The sequence below is a fragment of the Megalobrama amblycephala genome, linkage group LG4 (assembly GCF_018812025.1).
Source record: "Megalobrama amblycephala isolate DHTTF-2021 linkage group LG4, ASM1881202v1, whole genome shotgun sequence".
Taxonomy (NCBI): Eukaryota; Metazoa; Chordata; class Actinopteri; order Cypriniformes; family Xenocyprididae; genus Megalobrama; species Megalobrama amblycephala.
Window position 1 is genome coordinate 34834021 of NC_063047.1, and position 18021 is coordinate 34852041.

Genomic DNA, 18021 nt, shown 5'->3' on the forward strand with positions numbered 1-18021 from the left:
CCAAGACCATTGTGGGAAGAAAAAAGAGAAAAGTGAAAGCCTTGGTGGAGAATGTGAATGTGGCAGTAGAAAGAGAGGAACAGAACAAGAAACCTGAGGTTCTCTAAGTTATTGCTGGAAAAAAAAAACTGAGAAGTATGAAGCTAAATGAAGAGAATCATGTACATATCATGGTGTGATGCTGGTGATTCACTTACATCAAGCAAATTGTTCGAGTTTATGTTTGTAGGCAGTCAAAGTGATCTAATAAACGTGCACACACAAACACGCTTTGGAAAAGAGCACAATTACTTTTAATTCATTTATTTATTTATTTACAAAGAATACAAAAAAAAAAAAGTGAATCAAGTCTGCTGCATCATCACGTTCATATTTCGTTCTATATGGGGGGGGGGGGGGAAAGTAGTAATTCAGTAAAATTAAAATACTTAACATTTAAGTGTTTCTGTAAGATAACAAATTGGGTTTATTATTTATACATTGTAGTATATCTACTCAACCCAATTCCCCATAAGCCAAAAGTTAAAGTAATTTGTGAAAGGTAAAATTTTAGCAACAATCTGTGAAATTATAGGGCTGAAAAACTAACCGCTGTATTTTTATTTCCGATGTGACTTCTTAGATGCTGCAGCCTCTCTACGACCTTGTTTTAAGCCCTGTGCAAGAGACAAAAGAGTTGAGAGATTTTTCTGATAATATAAAGCCAGGTGCACAAAAAGATGTTTGCGAACAGCAAAAAGAATAACTGTACCAAATAGTATCCTGTGTGATAGCCGCTCATGTACCAGGAAATAAGCATGCTGCCCAAAGCCTCGTCATCCTCTAGAGAGTCTGGACTCATTGGTGGAGGCGGTGGGATCATCTGGACCAACAATACATTCACATTTTCATTAAAAATAAAAAAACAGTTAATCTGCCCCAAGAAAAGCTGTAAATGTTTTTACTAGATCACTTTTCATATAAGAATAAGTTGCTGCTTCTTACCGGGGGACCTGGTGGCATCATGGGAGGCCATCCAGGGAAGAAATGTCCAGGACCTTCTGATCGTTTGCCATCCGTCTGGAGAGAACAGAGTCTTAAGGCCCAATTACACAGAGGATGATAACTATAACTATAAAGTTTTAATCATCATTCTAATTCTATGAGAAGTCCCCACTGCAACTATAACAAAACGCAGCGAAACAATATTGATGGAATTTTTTTCAGAAGGTTTTTTTTTTTTATTTCCAGCTGATGAAGGATAAAAACAAGCCAATCAGAATCCACCTGATTTTAAAGAGACTTTAAAGTGGCAGACAAAATAACAGCAGCGGACGCTTATTTTAAACAGAACGTTATTGTGCATTGGTGTGGATGCTAATATAGTTTTCATTATAGTTATTGTTCTTAGTGTCGATGGGCCTTTAATCTTTTCTGTGAAGCAATATAAAAGCTACTTATCCAGCAAGCTGAGAATCACTTTGTAATGCTGAATATAACAAGGTATTATAACAAGGAAAGATGGCAGACAGATGTTTAATAAGGCCTGTCACTTACATCAATTTTGCACTGACGATTAATTGTCATTCAAATAATTGCGAATAATGATTTAAGCTTAATATGTTATTTTTTTCATTTGGAATAGTATATAATTTAATAAAATTTATAGTAGGATTTAGCTTATGATTTACCATATGATTAAAATATGATTTACTTTAATTCTGTGAAAAATAATAATATTTATATAATTATTTTTAAGAAAAATATAAATACAATGCATAATGAGCCAGCGTTCTGATGTAGAACTCGGAAGCGCTGCACTGTTTGTACAACGTCAGCAGGGGCGCCGTTGGCACGGGGGACAGGTGGGTCAGGACCCCCGCAGTTTTGAAAAGAGAGAAATCGACCCCCGCACTTTTGATAAGGGCTTCAATCAGTCAAACTATATCATATTTTAGCTTAGGATATTTTCTTTCAAATGAGACCATTTTCACGTTTCTGTGAGCTTTCGTTCGTAAATAATCAACTGTTTTGTCACGAATGTGAACAGGAAATGCGCTCTCGAACGGAGAAACACGTTATCTCCAAACCATCGATCAGAGCATGCTAACATTTTAGGACAGGTCGATGGTATATAAATCATGCCCGAACGTTAGCGTTTGTCAATCAAGCCAAACCGTCCATTCAGAAACCGAGAAATTTGACAGGAGGCTGATCTCTCAGGTTGACGCGCGAGCTGGATTGACTGAAGTTTTCGTGAGGATTTATAGTTTATGGACTGTTTTGATTTCGGTAATTACATCTAGAAAGGTAAACGCATTGATGGCATCTATAAAAGAGATATATACAGATTCTGGTCAAACTGAAACGTTTGAACGACTGCGTGTCTACGAGCCATTGCGATACATCCCCTGTCAACATTAGCGCTTGGTACCGTAGCCGCAAGCTGGTTAAGGCCACACCCACCCTCCACCTTGCCCCGCCTCTCTCCTCCTCATTAGCATTTAAAGCTACAGACCCTCATAGTGGCTGAAATTCTGCACCAAGGCTGAATTTCGGGAAAGAGACTTCAGATACAGCACTAGGGACCACTTAGGCCTATATAAAAGCATCCAAAAAGTAGCATGTCATGGGACCTTTAAGGTTGAACCACTGTAGTTATATGGACTATTTTAACGATGTCTTTATTAGCTTTTTGGGCCTTGAAATTGGTTATGACATTGCTGTGTATAGGGAGGTCAGAAAGCTCTCTGATTTCATCCAAAAAAGTTCTTACAGGTGTGGGACAGCATGAGGGTGAGTAATTAATGACAGAAATTTCATTTTTGGATGAACTAACCATTTAAGTGCTTAAATTTCCCTTATTTGGATGGGAAAATGTAATTGAAATATAAACAGCACAATTATTGCGCTCATCTCAAACAATTGCAATTAGATCAAATGATAAACGATGATCATATTACTGATTAATCCAGTCTGACTTTTTCTCCATTTCTGTCACTGATGGAGTTTGAGTTTCTTGCTATTGTGGCCTTTTGGCTTGCTTAGGTAAAGACACTTAATATTCAGCAATATTATTGACTTGAATGCACTGACACTATTGGATGAGAACTGAACTGAGCAGGATGATGATCGCTGGTTTCTCCAGAGCTGCTTTATAGATGAATTGAACCCATTCCATAATTGACCAACTTCACATAATTATTGAACTAAACTGAATCAACACTGAACTGATTTCAGCTGAATAATGACTGTTTACTATTGTCTTTTTAGAGCTGCTTTACAGCAGAATCGAATTCTGTTTGCATCATTGAATATTATTTTCCTTTGGATTATTTTCCTGCTTTGAAACAAGCTGTATAAAGGGCTATATAAATAAAGGTGACTTGACGTCATTAATCAATCATGACAGGCCTATTTTTAACATTCACCTTTTGGAAGTGGGGTCCAGGTGGGGGTCCAGGAGGGAGTCCAGGAGGGAGTCCAGGAGGGAGTCCAGGAGGGAAACCAGGAATCCACGATGGAGGTCCCATGGGAGATCTGCCTTTAGATTTGTGCTTCGGGTGACCGGACTGCTTTGGGGTTAAAGATCGATCACTCTCCTCTGTTGAGGACTCAGCCTCTTTGACCTGCATTTAGGCAAGTTAATATAAGGATTAAACAACTGCATCATTAATCCCTCATAGGACTATAGTCAGTGTCTAATTGATAATGTCATACTCCACAAACATCTGAAGTTTTCAGAGTGTCTTCATCCAAATCTGAAGCCTCTGTCAGAAGGTCACTGAGGTTCTGCTCCTCCTCATTCCCATATTCAGTATAAAGGACCACACAGGTGCCCTTCTCCTGATCGATGGAGGAAATCGTAGCAGAGTACAAGTTGCCATCTTCAGACCAGTAAGCATTACAGGAGTCCCCAACCTGCCACTGTGTAACACATTTCAGTTCAGCTGTATTATTTGGATAGTGATACTCCAAAGTGATACTCAAGTACTGACGCTGTGCGTGATTACCTCTTTATCAGGTGCTGCGTTACATCTTTTTCTGCTCTTACTCTTTTTGTTGTTTTTCCGCTTCTTTCCGGGGTTATCTTTTTTGTGTGGTGTCTCATTGTCCTCTCCTTTCAATGCATTCTGGTGAGTAAAAAAGGAGGAGCAAAACAACAGCAGGGTTACTGAAGAAGCAAAGTAAACAGAATTATATCAGCTGCATAGTCGCATCTCTTACCTTGAACGACGCAACCGCTTTATCATAGGCTTTAATCAAAGCTGTATCATCCCAAATGTCAGAATCATCACTCTGAAGAAAGAAGAGATCATGAACCACTCAACTCTTCTGCGAGCTATATGCTACATCTTTGTTGGACGTTGTTACACCAACTAATTGCAAGACCAAAACTACAAAGTCAAAGAAGCACAAACTAGGACTATTGGACTTCAACTGTGCAGCCAACAAAATGGTAGCTGACGAGCAAAAAACAGATATGTTTAATAGGAATCTAAAATACAACCGAGTCAAGCTATATCTAATAACGTGAATTCTCTTTTAAAATGGTTCAATACTCACTTGACCCGCCCCACGACAAAATATGACATCTTCCGCACCATTTGCCATGAGAATTTTACTTATAAAACCGTATAGCAAAATATTTCCCAAGTGCAACGTGCGCCACTGATGTACGCCAGCAGCTGATGACGCTCAAATCACGCGACGCTAGAGATGTTTAATTCGTTCAGTCGAATGATTTCTGAATGATTCGTTTAGGAATCTCCCTAAAACCGTTTCATTCAGATGTGCGATTATTAATGAACCGAGAACCGAGTATTTGGTTGGTGGGTTCTTTACTGCAAAAAAAAAAAAAAAAAAAAAAAAAAAAGTTCAGTATAAATTAATGCAATTATGACATTTCTAAATTACTTTGTTTGTGAACCGAATCACGGATAAAACGAAATGGGATACATGAAATTACAATAAACAGCCATGTATATTACTAACGTCATAGACAGTGCGTTGAACACGAAGTAAAATACGACATAAAAAACATAACAGCTGAATTTTTTTTGAACCGGTTCTTTGAAACGAACTGTTCAAACGAACCGATTCGCGGGAATGAGTCACATCGAGACACATCGGGTTTATGTTGCTTAGCAACTCGGACTGCCTCAGCGTGAAAACTCCTGCCTCTGACATAAATCTACCTTTACATATCTAAAGTTCACAATGCTGGATGCTGCTTTAAGTTCATACGGAGCCCAGGTTGTGCTGGCTACATCAAGCGATGAGAATCATCCGCCGGAGAACATTATCGACGGGTCTGTAGATTGCTAAAAGCTGGAAGAAAAGCCAGCTAACTTTGCTAATATCACCACAACACTTAATACATATCTTTTGATGTAACTGGTGGATTTTATTTATTTCTACAGAAAAACAGAGACGTTCTGGATTTCAACTGGCATGTTTCCACAAGAGTTTATCATCCGCTTTCCAGATAACATGAAACTATTCACTGTCTCCATTCACAGCTACAACAGTAAATATATAAAAACAAGCATCATTAACCTATCTGTCTTTTATATGGTAATAATACCTTATTGTAATGTCGTCACATTTATATTTTATTTCAGTTAAAAGGCTGAGAATAGAAAAGGGCATTTCAGACGATGCTGATAAATTTGAAGCGGTTGCAGATACAGGTAACGTTAAGGTCTGAAAACATGATATTTATTTTTTACCTCTGATCTTGAGTGTTATTCATGCGAGTATTGTTTGTTTCAGAGTTTGAGCACACAGAGAACAGCCTACAGGCTAATGATATTTCTGTGAGTTATATTTCAAAGATTTTGATCTCCAGATACACTCAAAACTGAGATCTCACGAGTTTTTCCTCTTTTCTCTCCAGGTGAATGTATCAAATACAACACATTTGCGGTTCCTCATATTGTCTGGATATGACCATTTTGTCTCTGTACACAAAGTTAGTGTTCAATCATGAGATGATCTCCATCTGTTATGTCCTTTTGTAAACTCACATGAACTTAGATTTTTTAATTAATCAAATTGGATCATTGTATTGGATTGTGTATTTTTCAACAAATAAACCTTTTCCTAATTTCTGTTGTTTAATATTTAAGTCTGCGCCAGTGTTAACTAAAAACATTAAAAGTAGCTTTTGATAATTAATTAAAATAAAGCTAAAATATATAAATAATAAAAACCCTAGAAATGTTGCTTTGGCAACTAACTGAAATAAAATTACTAACATTTAAAAAAAAAAAAAGATATGTAGAAATATTTAAAAACAAAATTACAAAAGCACATACAAGTTTTACTAAAACCTAAACTAAAAGCAAAATGAAAATATAAAAAATGGAATCAAAATATGAATAAATACTTTAATAATACATAAATAATTCTAAAATTACACTGAAACTGATGTTCACACAGTACTGTATGGTGATTTTGATTTCCAGAGAGAACACTGAATTTAAGTCAACTGAATAAAAAAAAAAAAAAAAAAAATCACTAGTGAAAAAAAAAAATACGATTTTGTAATAGTTTTGTTAAAAATTATGTAATGTAAATGAACAATACCTTTGCCTTTAAACTATTGACTACTCAAGGGTACTAAGGGTATGATTACACAACAACGATGTACTTAAAACAGAAAAGTTTTTCCTTTGTGTTTTTAGTGTACAGACGACAACATTATGTTGACACAGATCCGCAAAAATGACTAAAAATGCTGCATTATGCATGCCAGGCCAGTAGTTGGTGAGGTCACTTTGTAAAGAGAAACTATACCTCAGTTTTCACAAAATCGAGTTTTTGTAGTTTACACTGTCACAATATATGTTTACTTTTCTGTTCTTACACCAGCCAATATTTTGAGATGTTTTACTGTCCTAAATATCAAGGGTACAAGACAACAAGAAAAATCACACAGCATATGAGATACAACACTCAATGATTGGCTTTACAGATTTTACTGTTGTCAAACATACAAAGACAAAACAAGTCCATAAAGTTAGTGTGTACTCCCCAAAAGACAGAGGAAATGAATTTAATTCAAAATGTCTAATCTTTACAAAACCAGATTTACATTCTGAAGACACCAAAGCGAGTTTTCTGTGTGGGGGCGTTGAGAGCAGCACTCAGACTCAAGCCCAGGACAAGCCGAGTGTCGGCGGGGTCAATGATCCCATCATCCCACAGTCTAGATAGAGGAAGTGCAACAAAAGTGAAAATTAGACATGACACAGGGAGTAGTAGGAAGTGATTCATTTGCCCTTGTCGTCTGATATCGTACATACTCTATCATTCAAAAGTTTGGGACCAGTAAGATTTTATTTTTGTTTGTTTTGTTTTTGAAAGAAATAAAAACTTATATTCAGCAAATATGCATTACATTTATCAAAAGTGACTGTAAAAGATGTCCAAAGTTATTATAAGTTACAAAATATTTCTATTTTCCCTGGGTGCCGCACTCACTGCTGTGTGTGCACATGGATGGGTGAAATGCAGAGCACAAATTCTAAGTATGTAACACCATACTTTGCTACACATCACGTCACTTTCAAAAAAGTCGAGATAAAATGTTGAGAATAAACTCGTTAAATTACGAGAAAAAACTCGTTAAATTACGAGAAAAAAGTCGAGATAAAATGTTGAGAATAAAGTCATTAAATTACGAGAAAAAAGTTGTTAAATTACGAGAACAAATTCGTTAAATTATGAGAAAAATGTCGTTAAATTTCGAGAAAAAAACTCGTTAAATTTCGAGAAAAAAGTCGAGATAAAATGTTGAGAATAAAGTCATTAAATTACGAGAAAAAACTCGTTAAATTACGAGAAAAAAGTCGAGATAAAATGTTGAGAATAAAGTCATTAAATTACGAGAAAAAAGTTGTTAAATTACGAGAACAAATTCGTTAAATTATGAGAAAAATGTCGTTAAATTTCGAGAAAAAAGTCGAGATAAAATGTTGAGAATAAAGTCATTAAATTACGAGAATAAACTCGTTAAATTACGAGAAAAAAACTAGTTAAATTTCGAGAAAAAAGTCCAGATAAAATGTTGAGAATAAACTCATTAAATTACGAGAATAAACTTGTTAAATTACGAGAAAAAAGTCGTTAAATTACGAGAACAAATTTGTTAAATTATGAGAAAAATGTCGTTTAATTTCTCGTAATTTAATGACTTTATTCTCAACATTTTATCTCGATTTTTTTCTCAAAATTTAACGACATTTTTCTCATAATTTAACGAATTTGTTCTCGTAATTTAACGAGTTTATTCTCAACATTTTATCTCGACTTTTTTCTCGAAATTTAACGAGATTTTTCTCGAAATTTAACAACTTTAATCTCGAGATGGTTTTATTTTTTTATTAATGCTTGGCCATAATCCTCTTCCATAAATATGAGTGAACTTTATGTATGAAATTAAAATAGTGGTGAGCATAAGACGCTTTCATTCAATAACAAAAAAACAAAAAACAAACAAAATCACGTAAAGCATTATGTAATACACAATTCAAACATTCATACTATCTACATGTCTATCTAGTTACCTGGCACTGGAATAATATGGGTTTCCCTCTTCCTCAAAGCGTTTGATAATTGGCTCTTTCATTGCAGCTTCCTGCTCTGGGGTAAACTGGAAAATAAACAAGTTACTTTAAAAGAAAGAAAACTACAAGTTACTGTAAAAGAAAGAGAAAACAAGTCATAGATGTATTAGATTGATGAAAGATAAAATTAAATAAATTTGCTGGGGGTTTTTTTGTTGTTGTTTTTTTACCTCTTTTCCTTCCCTGGCTTTTTGATCCTTAGTTATGGTTGCCAGCACAGTGGCTGCTTGCTCTCCTCCCATCACAGAGATGCGTGAATTAGGCCACATGTACAGGAACCTGGGGCTGCGAGGTGTACATAGGGTCACGTTAACAAACGAGGTAGCTCACTGCGTGCTGTTCAACTATGTCCTGATGTCAACTGGATGCCTTGGGCATGTTTTTAGTGCTGTACCTTTGAGCAGGGAAGTGTAGGAAATAACGATCGCTATTAATAACGCTTACCCATAAGCTCTGCCACACATGCCATAGTTTCCAGCACCATACGATCCTCCGATGATGACGGTAATCTTAGGCACACTGGCACAGGCCACAGCGGTCACCATTTTAGCTCCATCTTTAGCAATACCTCCAGCTTCATACTCCCTGCCAACCATGAAGCCTAATAAAAAGAGGAACGGAGAACATCACAAGCTGATAGTAGTAGCAATTTCACTAGGCATACACACGTTTCTATTAGTGATCGACCGATGTATCTGTTTACCGATATTTTTCCCGATATTTAAGCATTTTTCCATAATCGGGTATCGGTTTTGTAATATCGGATTCGCCGATTTACGGCGCCATCTTGTGGCCGTTTTGAGATTTCCGCCATTGCAGCCCGGGCGTCTGAGGAGATCAGTCAACAACAACTCAGTGCACAGGTAAAGTATATGTTCTACTTGGTTTGCTTTAATTAATCAACTTTATTTAACATAACAGACATGCACAAATGAGATCTGAGACATAAATTCCTGATATTGTTAATTTATGCAGCTTGTTTCTAAACAATTGAGACGAACTCATTGAGTCACGTAGTGTAATTCGTCATGTCCTGCCCCAATAAAGACGTAACTTTACATTAATTAAATAAAACAGACATGAATGAGTGCATGTTGAAAATAAAAGCGCTGAATTTAATTCTCTATCTGTTGTATTTGCTCACCATTAGTCTAGAAGAAAAAGTTCGTTCATATTGCTTAGCAACTGACGGATGATCAGGAGGCTTAAGCACGGCCACTGAATGAAACTTTTGACAAGATTATCTTGTTTAAACACCCTAGATTATATTATCATTTACTACATAACAATTATTTCGCTAATACACATATAAATATAGCCTACCGCTTTGTGGAAATTAATTATTTATTATCTCCATGCGCGATCGCGGTTGATTAAGTTATAGTCAAACAGCACTTTGTCAGTTGGCATTTCATGATTTAACGTTAGATTAAATTTGTTAAGTGCACTTTAATTTTTGGACTCAGACCCCTCTATTTATTCGTGTATAAATATAAAGGTTTTTTTTGTATGCAAGGAGGGAGTGATTGTTATAAATAAAATGGTTTGTTCAGCTCATTTGTGTTGTAATAATTGTCAAAAACAGAAGTATAACAGTAAATAAATATCGGTTCTGCATATCGGTTATCAGGTACATAAACATGCAAATAATCGGTATCGGTATCGGTTCTAAAAAATCAATATCGGGCGATCACTAGTTTCTATGCTGACTCGTTCAAAATCAGAGCAATGTTGTAACATTAAATGTATACATTCAGATGAATTATGCATACTGACCTGTAATGTTTTGAAGAAAGAGGAGTGGAATGTTTCTCTGACAGCAAAGCTCAATGAAATGAGTTCCCTATTAAATAAAAAAAATATTTCTGAAAACATGTTTCCAGAGATTTCTAGCAATCATTTGGAAGTATACATTGTTTATCCACTTTCTTTGCAGCTGTGGCTTGTCTATGAGGGCACCTAAATATTCATCCAAAACATAGATCTCTATTTAAACTGATTCAATAATAAATTGTAAATGTGTTGAACATTTATTCATGAACATGAACAAATATTCTTCAGATTTTCTAGATTATTTTAAGTCATAAAGTGAGTGGGATATATTAAAATTTAGCGAATTGCCTCGGCAGGCATGTATTATGATACTAAGCGGTGCCTGAGCCCAGCCGAGCCCAGCTCTACAGCGCCCCAGTTTCCAATGTAATACTGTGGTGAAAAATGGAACTCGCTCCAGACCAAGACGACATGAATCCGCTTCAGCTATGTGTGTATTAGTCTGCATCAGGTCAGTAACTATCTGGCATGTCTGTTCTTCTTATGTGGAGTAGCAGCATTGTGTTGTGTGTACTTAAAGGGTTAGTTCACCCAAAATGAAAAATCTGTCATTTATTACTCACCTTCATGCCGTTCCACACCCGTAAGACCTTCGTTAATCTTCAGAACACAAATTAAGATATTTTAGTTGAAATCTGATAGCTCCGTGAGGCCTCCATAGCCAGCAATGGACACTTCCTCTCTCAAGATCCATAAAGGTACTAAAAACATATTTAAATCGGTTCATATGAGTACAGTGGTTCAATATTAATATTATAAAGCGACGACAATATTTTTGGAGCGCCAAAAAAACAAAATAACGACTTATTTAGTGATGGCCGATTTCAAAACACTGCTTCATGAAGCATCGGAGCATAATGTATCAGTGTGTCGAATCATGATTCAGATCGCGTGTCTGAACGGCTGAAATCACGTGACTTTTGCGCTCCGAGCATTGTTTTGAAATCGGCCATCACTAAATAAGTCGTTATTTTGTTTTTTTTGGCGCTCCAAAAATATTCTCGTCGCTTTATAATATTAATATTGAACCACTGTACCCACATGAACCGATTTAAATATGTTTTTAGTACATTAATGGATCTTGAGAGAGGAAGTGTCATTGCTCCCATAGGAGGCCTCACGGAGCCATCGGATTTCAACTAAAATATCTTAATTTGTGTTCCGAAGATTAACGAAGGCCTTACAGGTGTGGAATGGCATGAGGGTAAGTAATAAATGACAGAATTTTCATTTTTGGGTGAACTAACCCTTTAAAGCCTGTTAATCAACATTAGAGCGCCACCCTCAGGCTGAATAATGTAAGGACACTAGACCTCTGCCAGAAGTGTCTGCATATTCAGCAATTAGAATATATAGTTTACAAAATGTTTAACATAAACTAGCTATAAGACCCAGAATCTGCCATACCAAAATTTACAGTCAGGAGCCTCTACTGTTTCATTGTATGGAAAAGAGCAACCTGGAAGATCCTATCATGTTACTAAACTAATTTAACATCCACAGAAGAAAAAAGACATGCATGATTCAAGAGGCTGAGTAGATTTTGAATTTTCATTCTTATGTGAACTATTTAACTGAAGTACAATGGACTCTATCATATATCTCACTGGACTGGATCATATTATCTACATAGACACACCAACTGCTTATGAAAATTCTGTCATCATTTACTCAACCTCATGTTATTCCAAACCCATAAGACTTTTGTTCATCTTCGGAACACAAATAAAGATATTTTTAATAAAATCTGAGCAATTTCTGTCCCTCCATTGACAGCTACGCAACTACCACTTTGATGCTTCATAAAGAGATTGTAAAACTAATCCATATGAATTGAGCGAAGAGATTTTCTGAAGAGACACGATCACCTTATATGATGAACAGATTGAATTTAGGCTTTTATTCACATAAACATTCATCAACACCATATCAGTTGTGGTAAATGGAAGCTAAAGCATGTTTGCTTGATGTGCGAGAACCAATGAGGTTCATTCTCGTGTGTTACGTGTGTCCTGTTGTGACACTTACTCAATATTAAATTTTGTGCTAAATTTTCTCTCAATTTCCATACACAATGCACTGCATCAGAAGGCTAAATGTGGCTAAATGTGATCATTTATAGTCTATTAGTCTCATGAACTTTCCGTATGGAAGTTCAGAACAATGATCGGGAGATGCTCACCTTCTTTGCAGATTCTGAGAACAGCACACCATTATTGCCAATAATTCCCACAGGGTAGCCAAATATCCGTGCGAAACCTAGAAAGCAAATGCAGAAAGCCAGTACAAAGCAAGTAAGAAATCAATGCTGAAATTCAAAAACAAAAAGATGATTATTGAAAAACATCCACCTGTGACTAGTGTGTCTCCATAGAAGGCCTTGAATTCATCAAATTTACTTCCATCAACAATACGAGCGATAACCTGAAAGAAAATTGCCTTTAAGTTCTGTCTGTTGAGATAACATTTTAATAGGCTTGTATTCCAGTGATCAAGTTGTGACCAGTACCTCTCGAATATCAAAGTTGCGTTTGAGGTTGTCCCCCACAATACCATATAGCTCATCGGCAGGAAACAGAGGAGCCTCAGGAGGTTCCACAGTAACCTAATGAACGTTGGGCAAGTGAAAGAAGATCAGCATTAAGTCATGAAAAATCAGACAGACTGAACATCTCTCAGGAGTGCAGTTGTGTCCTCACATCAAGATTTTTCTTGTAGTTCAAGCTTCGTACGGCCTTCCTTGCAAGATGAAGGGCGTGATTATCATCCAGGGCATAATGATCAGTTACACCTGACTTTCTAAAGAGACACAAATGTTGAAAAATGCATTAGACCAATAAAGCTCGAAACAAGTGTGAACATTCAAGTGTTTCTCTAACCTGCAGTGAAGGTCTGCACCTCCCAGGTCTTCAGCAGACACCTCTTCACCTGTAGCAGCTTTTACCTGTTAAATACAGAGATGGACATTTACAATTGCTAAACGTTAGCAGTTAGTCGTATTGCGCTCCTTAGGACATTAACACGTACCAGTGGTGGTCCACCCAGAAAAATGGTCCCTTGTTTGCGCACTATGATGCTCTCATCAGCCATCGCAGGCACATAGGCGCCCCCTGCAGTACAGGAGCCCATCACAACAGCAATCTGAAACATAACAGATAAAATTGATGTACCATGATGCATCAGCTCCCACTGAGATGCACAAAAGCAGCAAACTGCCATATGACATGTCAGTTATCAAACAACATTTTATATTTGCTTATGGCGATTATGGTTATATACAGTGGCATGTGAAAAAGTATGCAAACCCCTTGCAGAATCTGTGAAAATGAGAATTATTTTAATAAAATAAGAGGGATAATAAAAAATGCATGTTATTTTTTGTTTAGTACTGTCCTGAGTTATCTTACTTATCTTATTTTACATAAAAGATGTTTGCATTTAGTTCACAAGACAAAACAATAGCTAGATTTATTAAAATAACCCCATTCATAAGTATGTGAACCATTGATTCTCATTACTGTGTGTGGTTACCTGATGATCCACGACTGTTTGTTTGTTTTGTGATGGTTGTTCATGAGTCTCTTGTTTGTCCTGAGCAGTTAAACTGAGCTCTGTTCTTCAGAAAAATCCTCCAGCTCCTGCAGATTCATCAGTTTTCAAGCATTTTTGCATATTTGAACCCTTTCCAGCAGTGACTGAATGATTTTGAGATCCATCTTTTCACACTGATGACGACTGAGGGACTCAAACTCAACTATTAAAAAAAGGCTCAAACATTCACTGATGCTCCAGAAGGAAACACGATGCATTAAGAGTCGGGGTGTGAAAACTTTTGAACAGGATGAAGATGTCACAATTTTTCTTATTTTGTTTAAATATCTTTGTTTTTCATTTAGTACTGCCCTTCGGAAACCAACAGAAGATACTTGCATGTTTCCCGGAAGAAAAATTAAGTACAATTTACCTTGATATTTCAATTCAAAAGTTTTCACCCCCCGACTCTTAATGCATCGTGTTTCCTTCTGGAGCATCAGTGAATCTTTGAACCTTTTTTAATAGTTGAGTTTGAATCCCTCAATTGTCCTCAGTGTGAAAAGATGAATCTCAAAATCATACAGTCACTGCTGGAAAGGGTTCAAATATGCAAAAATGCTTGAAAACTGATAAATCTGCAGGAGCTGGAGGATTTTTCTGAAGAACAGAGCTCAGTTTAACTGCTCAGGACAAACAAGAGACTCATGATCAACCATCACAAAACAAAAAAAAACAGTCAGGGATCATCAGGTAACCACACACAGTATTAAGAATCAATGGTTCACATACTTATGAATGGGGTTATTTTAATAAATTCAGCTATTGTTTTGTCTTGTGAACTAAATGCAAACATCTTTTATGTAAAATATCTTACTCAGGACAGTACTAAACAAAAAATAACATGCATTTTTTATTATCCCTCTTATTTTATTAAAATAATTCTCATTTTCACAGATTCTGCAAGGGGTTCACATACTTTTTCATGCCACTATATACACAAATGGCTTATATCAGTGGTTTCCCAACCTTGGTACATGAGGTGACAGAGGGGGTACAGGAAACAAAATGCTGAGTACCAACGGCAGTCGTCGCAAATTATTCCGACATACCTCTGGCAAGGAGGACTGGGCCAACCAAACCTGCCAGCGAGCTTGCAAAAGATTACCTAAAGCTGTGCCACAGTGGTTGACGATGACACCCAAGTTCAGATAAAGCTTTACTCAGAGAGTCCAGGCTTGTTAAAAATCCGTAAAGTGAAACGATGTAATCAATGATGAAACAGCTCACGTATTTTATATACATCTCCTGAAGAACTCTTCAGCAGCAAGCTGCACAAAATATTGTCAAAATCAATTAAATCAAGCGAGAATGAGATCGAGTTGACGTGTTAAGGGGTTATTATAGCTAAGTCACGAGGTGAAGCGCTGGCGTGAGGAGTTTTTCTCTAGTGCTTTCCGCACTGCCTCTGATGGTGTGGAGCTAAAGGAAACAGAACCACAGGCTAATATGTAAATAGAAATTTCACATAAAAAAGACCTGTGCAATTCCCTCCGAGGAAAGGCGGGCCTGGTTGAAGAAGATGCGTCCAAAGTGATCTCTGTCTGGAAACACATCTGCCTGTCTGGGTAAATTGGCTCCTCCAGAATCCACTAGAGAAAAGCAGATCAGAGTACATAAAATAAAAAATTAAACATAAATAATTTTTTATGTTTTATGTTAATTTAAGCATTTATAGAAAAATGTTTTTTTATACAAAATAGGAAACCTCTGAGTCTGAGAGAACTCACCCAGGTATATGCATGGTAGATAGTTTTGTTGTGCGATCTCCTGGGCACGCAGGTGCTTCTTCACAGTAACTGGATAATAAGTTCCACCTTTGACAGTAGCATCATTCGCAACTATAATACACTCCACCCTATGAGGCACACAGGTAGGATGTTATAAACCATAAGCTCTTGCACATCATTACCAGAAAATTACCATTTAGAGAACCGTGTGTGTGTGAACAGGACCTTTTCAAAAATACCGGAAAATCTGTTCTAGCAATTTTCTGGTATGAGAAGCTATAACATTACCAGTAAATTCCCAGTATGATGGTGTTTTCAAACAAAGAATAGGACTACCAGTATGAGCACATCTATGTAAACATGTGCTAGACTGACATCTGACCGTTGTGCCGCGTCTAACACTCGAGACCCTGTGTTCTGTTCCATTCACCAGCGCTGTGGTTCTGCAGTTACTACTGCGACCTAAAGCCTAGTAACGGTTAGTAACTACACACAGTATTGTGCGTCATGTATTTTTAAGAGCAAAAACACATTCTCTGCGATCATCTCCTTATGCCTGTCAGATAGTGAAACTAAAGCGCTTCTCCTCATCCAGGTGGATGAAGAAAACGGTGCAGTGTTTAAAGGTAAATCCCGATGATTGACATCACAGAGTTTACCTGTATTTTGGTACTGATGTGTGAATGGTATCTACAGGTAAAAAAAAAACGGAACAAAGTTGCTTGTGTGAAAAGAACATTTGTGTATTCACCAGAAAAGTAAATCTGGTAATTTTATGGTAACTGACTGGGTTTAATGTGTGAAAGGGGCTATTGACTGTACTGTATGTTCCTCACCCTGAGACTCGACCAATCCCAGTGATTATGCCTCCCGCAGGAACTTCCTCCTTACCATATAACTGATAACCAGCAAACTGGGAAAACTCAAGAAAGGGAGATCTGCATGCAGACAAACAAAAAACAAGTTCGGCATGAAACTGGTCTGACTCTTAATGGACGACATTTTAATGATAACATTGAGTTTGTTTTTACCCAGGATCCAACAGCCTGTCGATGCGTTCCCGAGGCAGGAGCTTTCCTCTGGATGTATGAAGGTTTCTCGCTTTTTCTCCACCTCCTTTGAAAGTGGCAATGTTGTGTAAACATTAGTGTGAGGAAATGTGCTAGAGCTGCCACAAACTACCCCTATGTAATGTCTTCATTGGCCGTGTTTAGTGCTATTAAAGTAAATGCTTTAAACTTGCTCACCAAGTTTGATCCTCTCTGCTCTGTCCTTCAACTCCTTCACCAGTGCTTGCATTCGCTCATAATTTTCCTACAATGTGAAAGATTTCTGGTTGGTAAATTACCATATACAAAGTTTATTATATAAATAATGAGACAGAATGACAAAATTCTTAAATATGGTTTAATGTAGTGTCACCAGACTCATCATCATCAGACAGTTAACGATGATGACAAAATAACTTTTTTTTTTTTTTTAGCATACTGTATATCACATATGTATTAAAAGCAGTAACATAACTATACATTTTAACTATATAGTTATGTATTTATATTCATATTTGTGTTTTGAAAACTTATAACCATAACCACCTTTTACATATTTTCTTCCCATAAAGAGTAACTCAAACGAAATTTGTGTTAAAACCGGATAATGGTCATATCATATCGGATTGATTTTAAAGTGGTAAAGTAGCTGTTGTCGTCATAAGTCTGGTAAACTTGTAGAGAAATATTTTGTCCCATGTCAAAAAAAAATCTGTCTGGTTAATGCAGGGTGCAAATAAGTTTCCTCGTCTATCGTATGTGTATTATATATGAACTATATCATTGTCTCTTTAAATAAGTGCACAAGGACAAGACATGCACTACTCTCGCAGCAGATGAATCCCCACTGCTGGTTGGCTGCAGTAACTTGAGTCCGAGGCTTCATGCGTGGCCTACCTGAAAGACCGGAGACTGAGAGTCGGGCTGCGAGCCTACTGTTGCAACTTTATCCGCATGATATAGCCTGGAAACTGCAACATTTACACTCCTGTGCCGAATGAGTGAAACCACTGGTCTAGCATAGTGCAGAATCATGATTCATCCTCTAAATGACAGGTCTAAGGACGAATTCAGCACGCAACGTCCTCTGACCTCACCGCTCAGGTCAGACAGCAAACGGTTAACGCTGAAGTTTTGCTCCCCCTTCCTCAGCCAATAAAAACCGGTGGAATAGGAACATCCCCCTTTCCTTTGACAAGCGGTTAT

The 18021-nt window shown here is 36.9% G+C and overlaps 3 protein-coding genes across 4 annotated transcripts; 1 reads left to right on the plus strand and 2 right to left on the minus strand.

Annotated features, from left to right (window-relative positions):
• Positions 1 to 270: 270 nt before the first annotated feature.
• smn1 (survival of motor neuron 1, telomeric) lies at positions 271 to 4710 on the minus strand. 2 transcript variants are annotated; one of them, XM_048189039.1, is made up of 9 exons: positions 4546 to 4710; positions 4207 to 4278; positions 3993 to 4112; positions 3709 to 3906; positions 3411 to 3608; positions 985 to 1059; positions 752 to 862; positions 590 to 656; positions 271 to 379 (listed from the first exon to the last, which is right to left on the minus strand). In XM_048189039.1, the coding sequence occupies exons 1-8, from the start codon at positions 4591 to 4593 to the stop codon at positions 600 to 602; spliced, it is 879 nt and encodes a 292-aa protein (XP_048044996.1). In that variant the 5' UTR covers positions 4594 to 4710; the 3' UTR covers positions 271 to 379; positions 590 to 599. The 2 variants fall into 2 exon arrangements, with proteins under 2 accessions (XP_048044996.1, XP_048044995.1); XM_048189038.1 differs by having other exon boundaries at positions 3700 to 3906; positions 4546 to 4706.
• Positions 4711 to 4859: 149 nt separating this feature from the next.
• Positions 4860 to 6090, plus strand: LOC125267424 (heat shock protein family B (small) member 11). Its single transcript, XM_048189040.1, has 5 exons — positions 4860 to 5291; positions 5403 to 5509; positions 5604 to 5672; positions 5755 to 5798; positions 5879 to 6090. The coding sequence occupies exons 1-5, from the start codon at positions 5200 to 5202 to the stop codon at positions 5969 to 5971; spliced, it is 405 nt and encodes a 134-aa protein (XP_048044997.1). The 5' UTR covers positions 4860 to 5199; the 3' UTR covers positions 5972 to 6090.
• An 856-nt stretch (positions 6091 to 6946) lies between these two features.
• Positions 6947 to 17967, minus strand: mccc2 (methylcrotonyl-CoA carboxylase subunit 2). Its single transcript, XM_048189041.1, has 17 exons — positions 17713 to 17967; positions 17014 to 17080; positions 16798 to 16882; positions 16603 to 16704; positions 15767 to 15894; positions 15516 to 15628; positions 13473 to 13586; positions 13325 to 13389; positions 13145 to 13244; positions 12955 to 13050; positions 12797 to 12869; positions 12628 to 12704; positions 10389 to 10455; positions 9057 to 9213; positions 8783 to 8897; positions 8553 to 8638; positions 6947 to 7192 (listed from the first exon to the last, which is right to left on the minus strand). The coding sequence occupies exons 1-17, from the start codon at positions 17848 to 17850 to the stop codon at positions 7075 to 7077; spliced, it is 1701 nt and encodes a 566-aa protein (XP_048044998.1). The 5' UTR covers positions 17851 to 17967; the 3' UTR covers positions 6947 to 7074.
• Between the last annotated feature and the right edge of the window lie 54 nt (positions 17968 to 18021).

What these genes read in the sequence shown, in the direction of transcription:
- mccc2 (XM_048189041.1), bottom strand. Translation starts at nt 17,850, where the DNA reads ATGATTCTGCACTATGCTAGACCAGTGGTTTCACTCATTCGGCACAGG. An exon ending in TGGAGACACACTAGTCACAG is followed by an intron (nt 12,705 to 12,796) that starts GTGGATGTTTTT and finishes TTTGCTTTCTAG; the next exon opens with GTTTCGCACGGATATTTGGC. An exon ending in TCTCAGAATCTGCAAAGAAG is followed by an intron (nt 10,456 to 12,627) that starts GTGAGCATCTCC and finishes TTTATTTAATAG; the next exon opens with GGAACTCATTTCATTGAGCT.
- smn1 (XM_048189038.1), bottom strand. Translation starts at nt 4,593, where the DNA reads ATGGCAAATGGTGCGGAAGATGTCATATTTTGTCGTGGGGCGGGTCAA. An exon ending in AAGCGGTTGCGTCGTTCAAG is followed by an intron (nt 4,113 to 4,206) that starts GTAAGAGATGCG and finishes TTTACTCACCAG; the next exon opens with AATGCATTGAAAGGAGAGGA. An exon ending in CTGGACCCCACTTCCAAAAG is followed by an intron (nt 1,060 to 3,410) that starts GTGAATGTTAAA and finishes TGTTCTCTCCAG; the next exon opens with ACGGATGGCAAACGATCAGA.
- LOC125267424 (XM_048189040.1), top strand. Translation starts at nt 5,200, where the DNA reads ATGCTGGATGCTGCTTTAAGTTCATACGGAGCCCAGGTTGTGCTGGCT. An exon ending in CTCCATTCACAGCTACAACA is followed by an intron (nt 5,510 to 5,603) that starts GTAAATATATAA and finishes ATTTTATTTCAG; the next exon opens with TTAAAAGGCTGAGAATAGAA. An exon ending in TGAAGCGGTTGCAGATACAG is followed by an intron (nt 5,673 to 5,754) that starts GTAACGTTAAGG and finishes TGTTTGTTTCAG; the next exon opens with AGTTTGAGCACACAGAGAAC.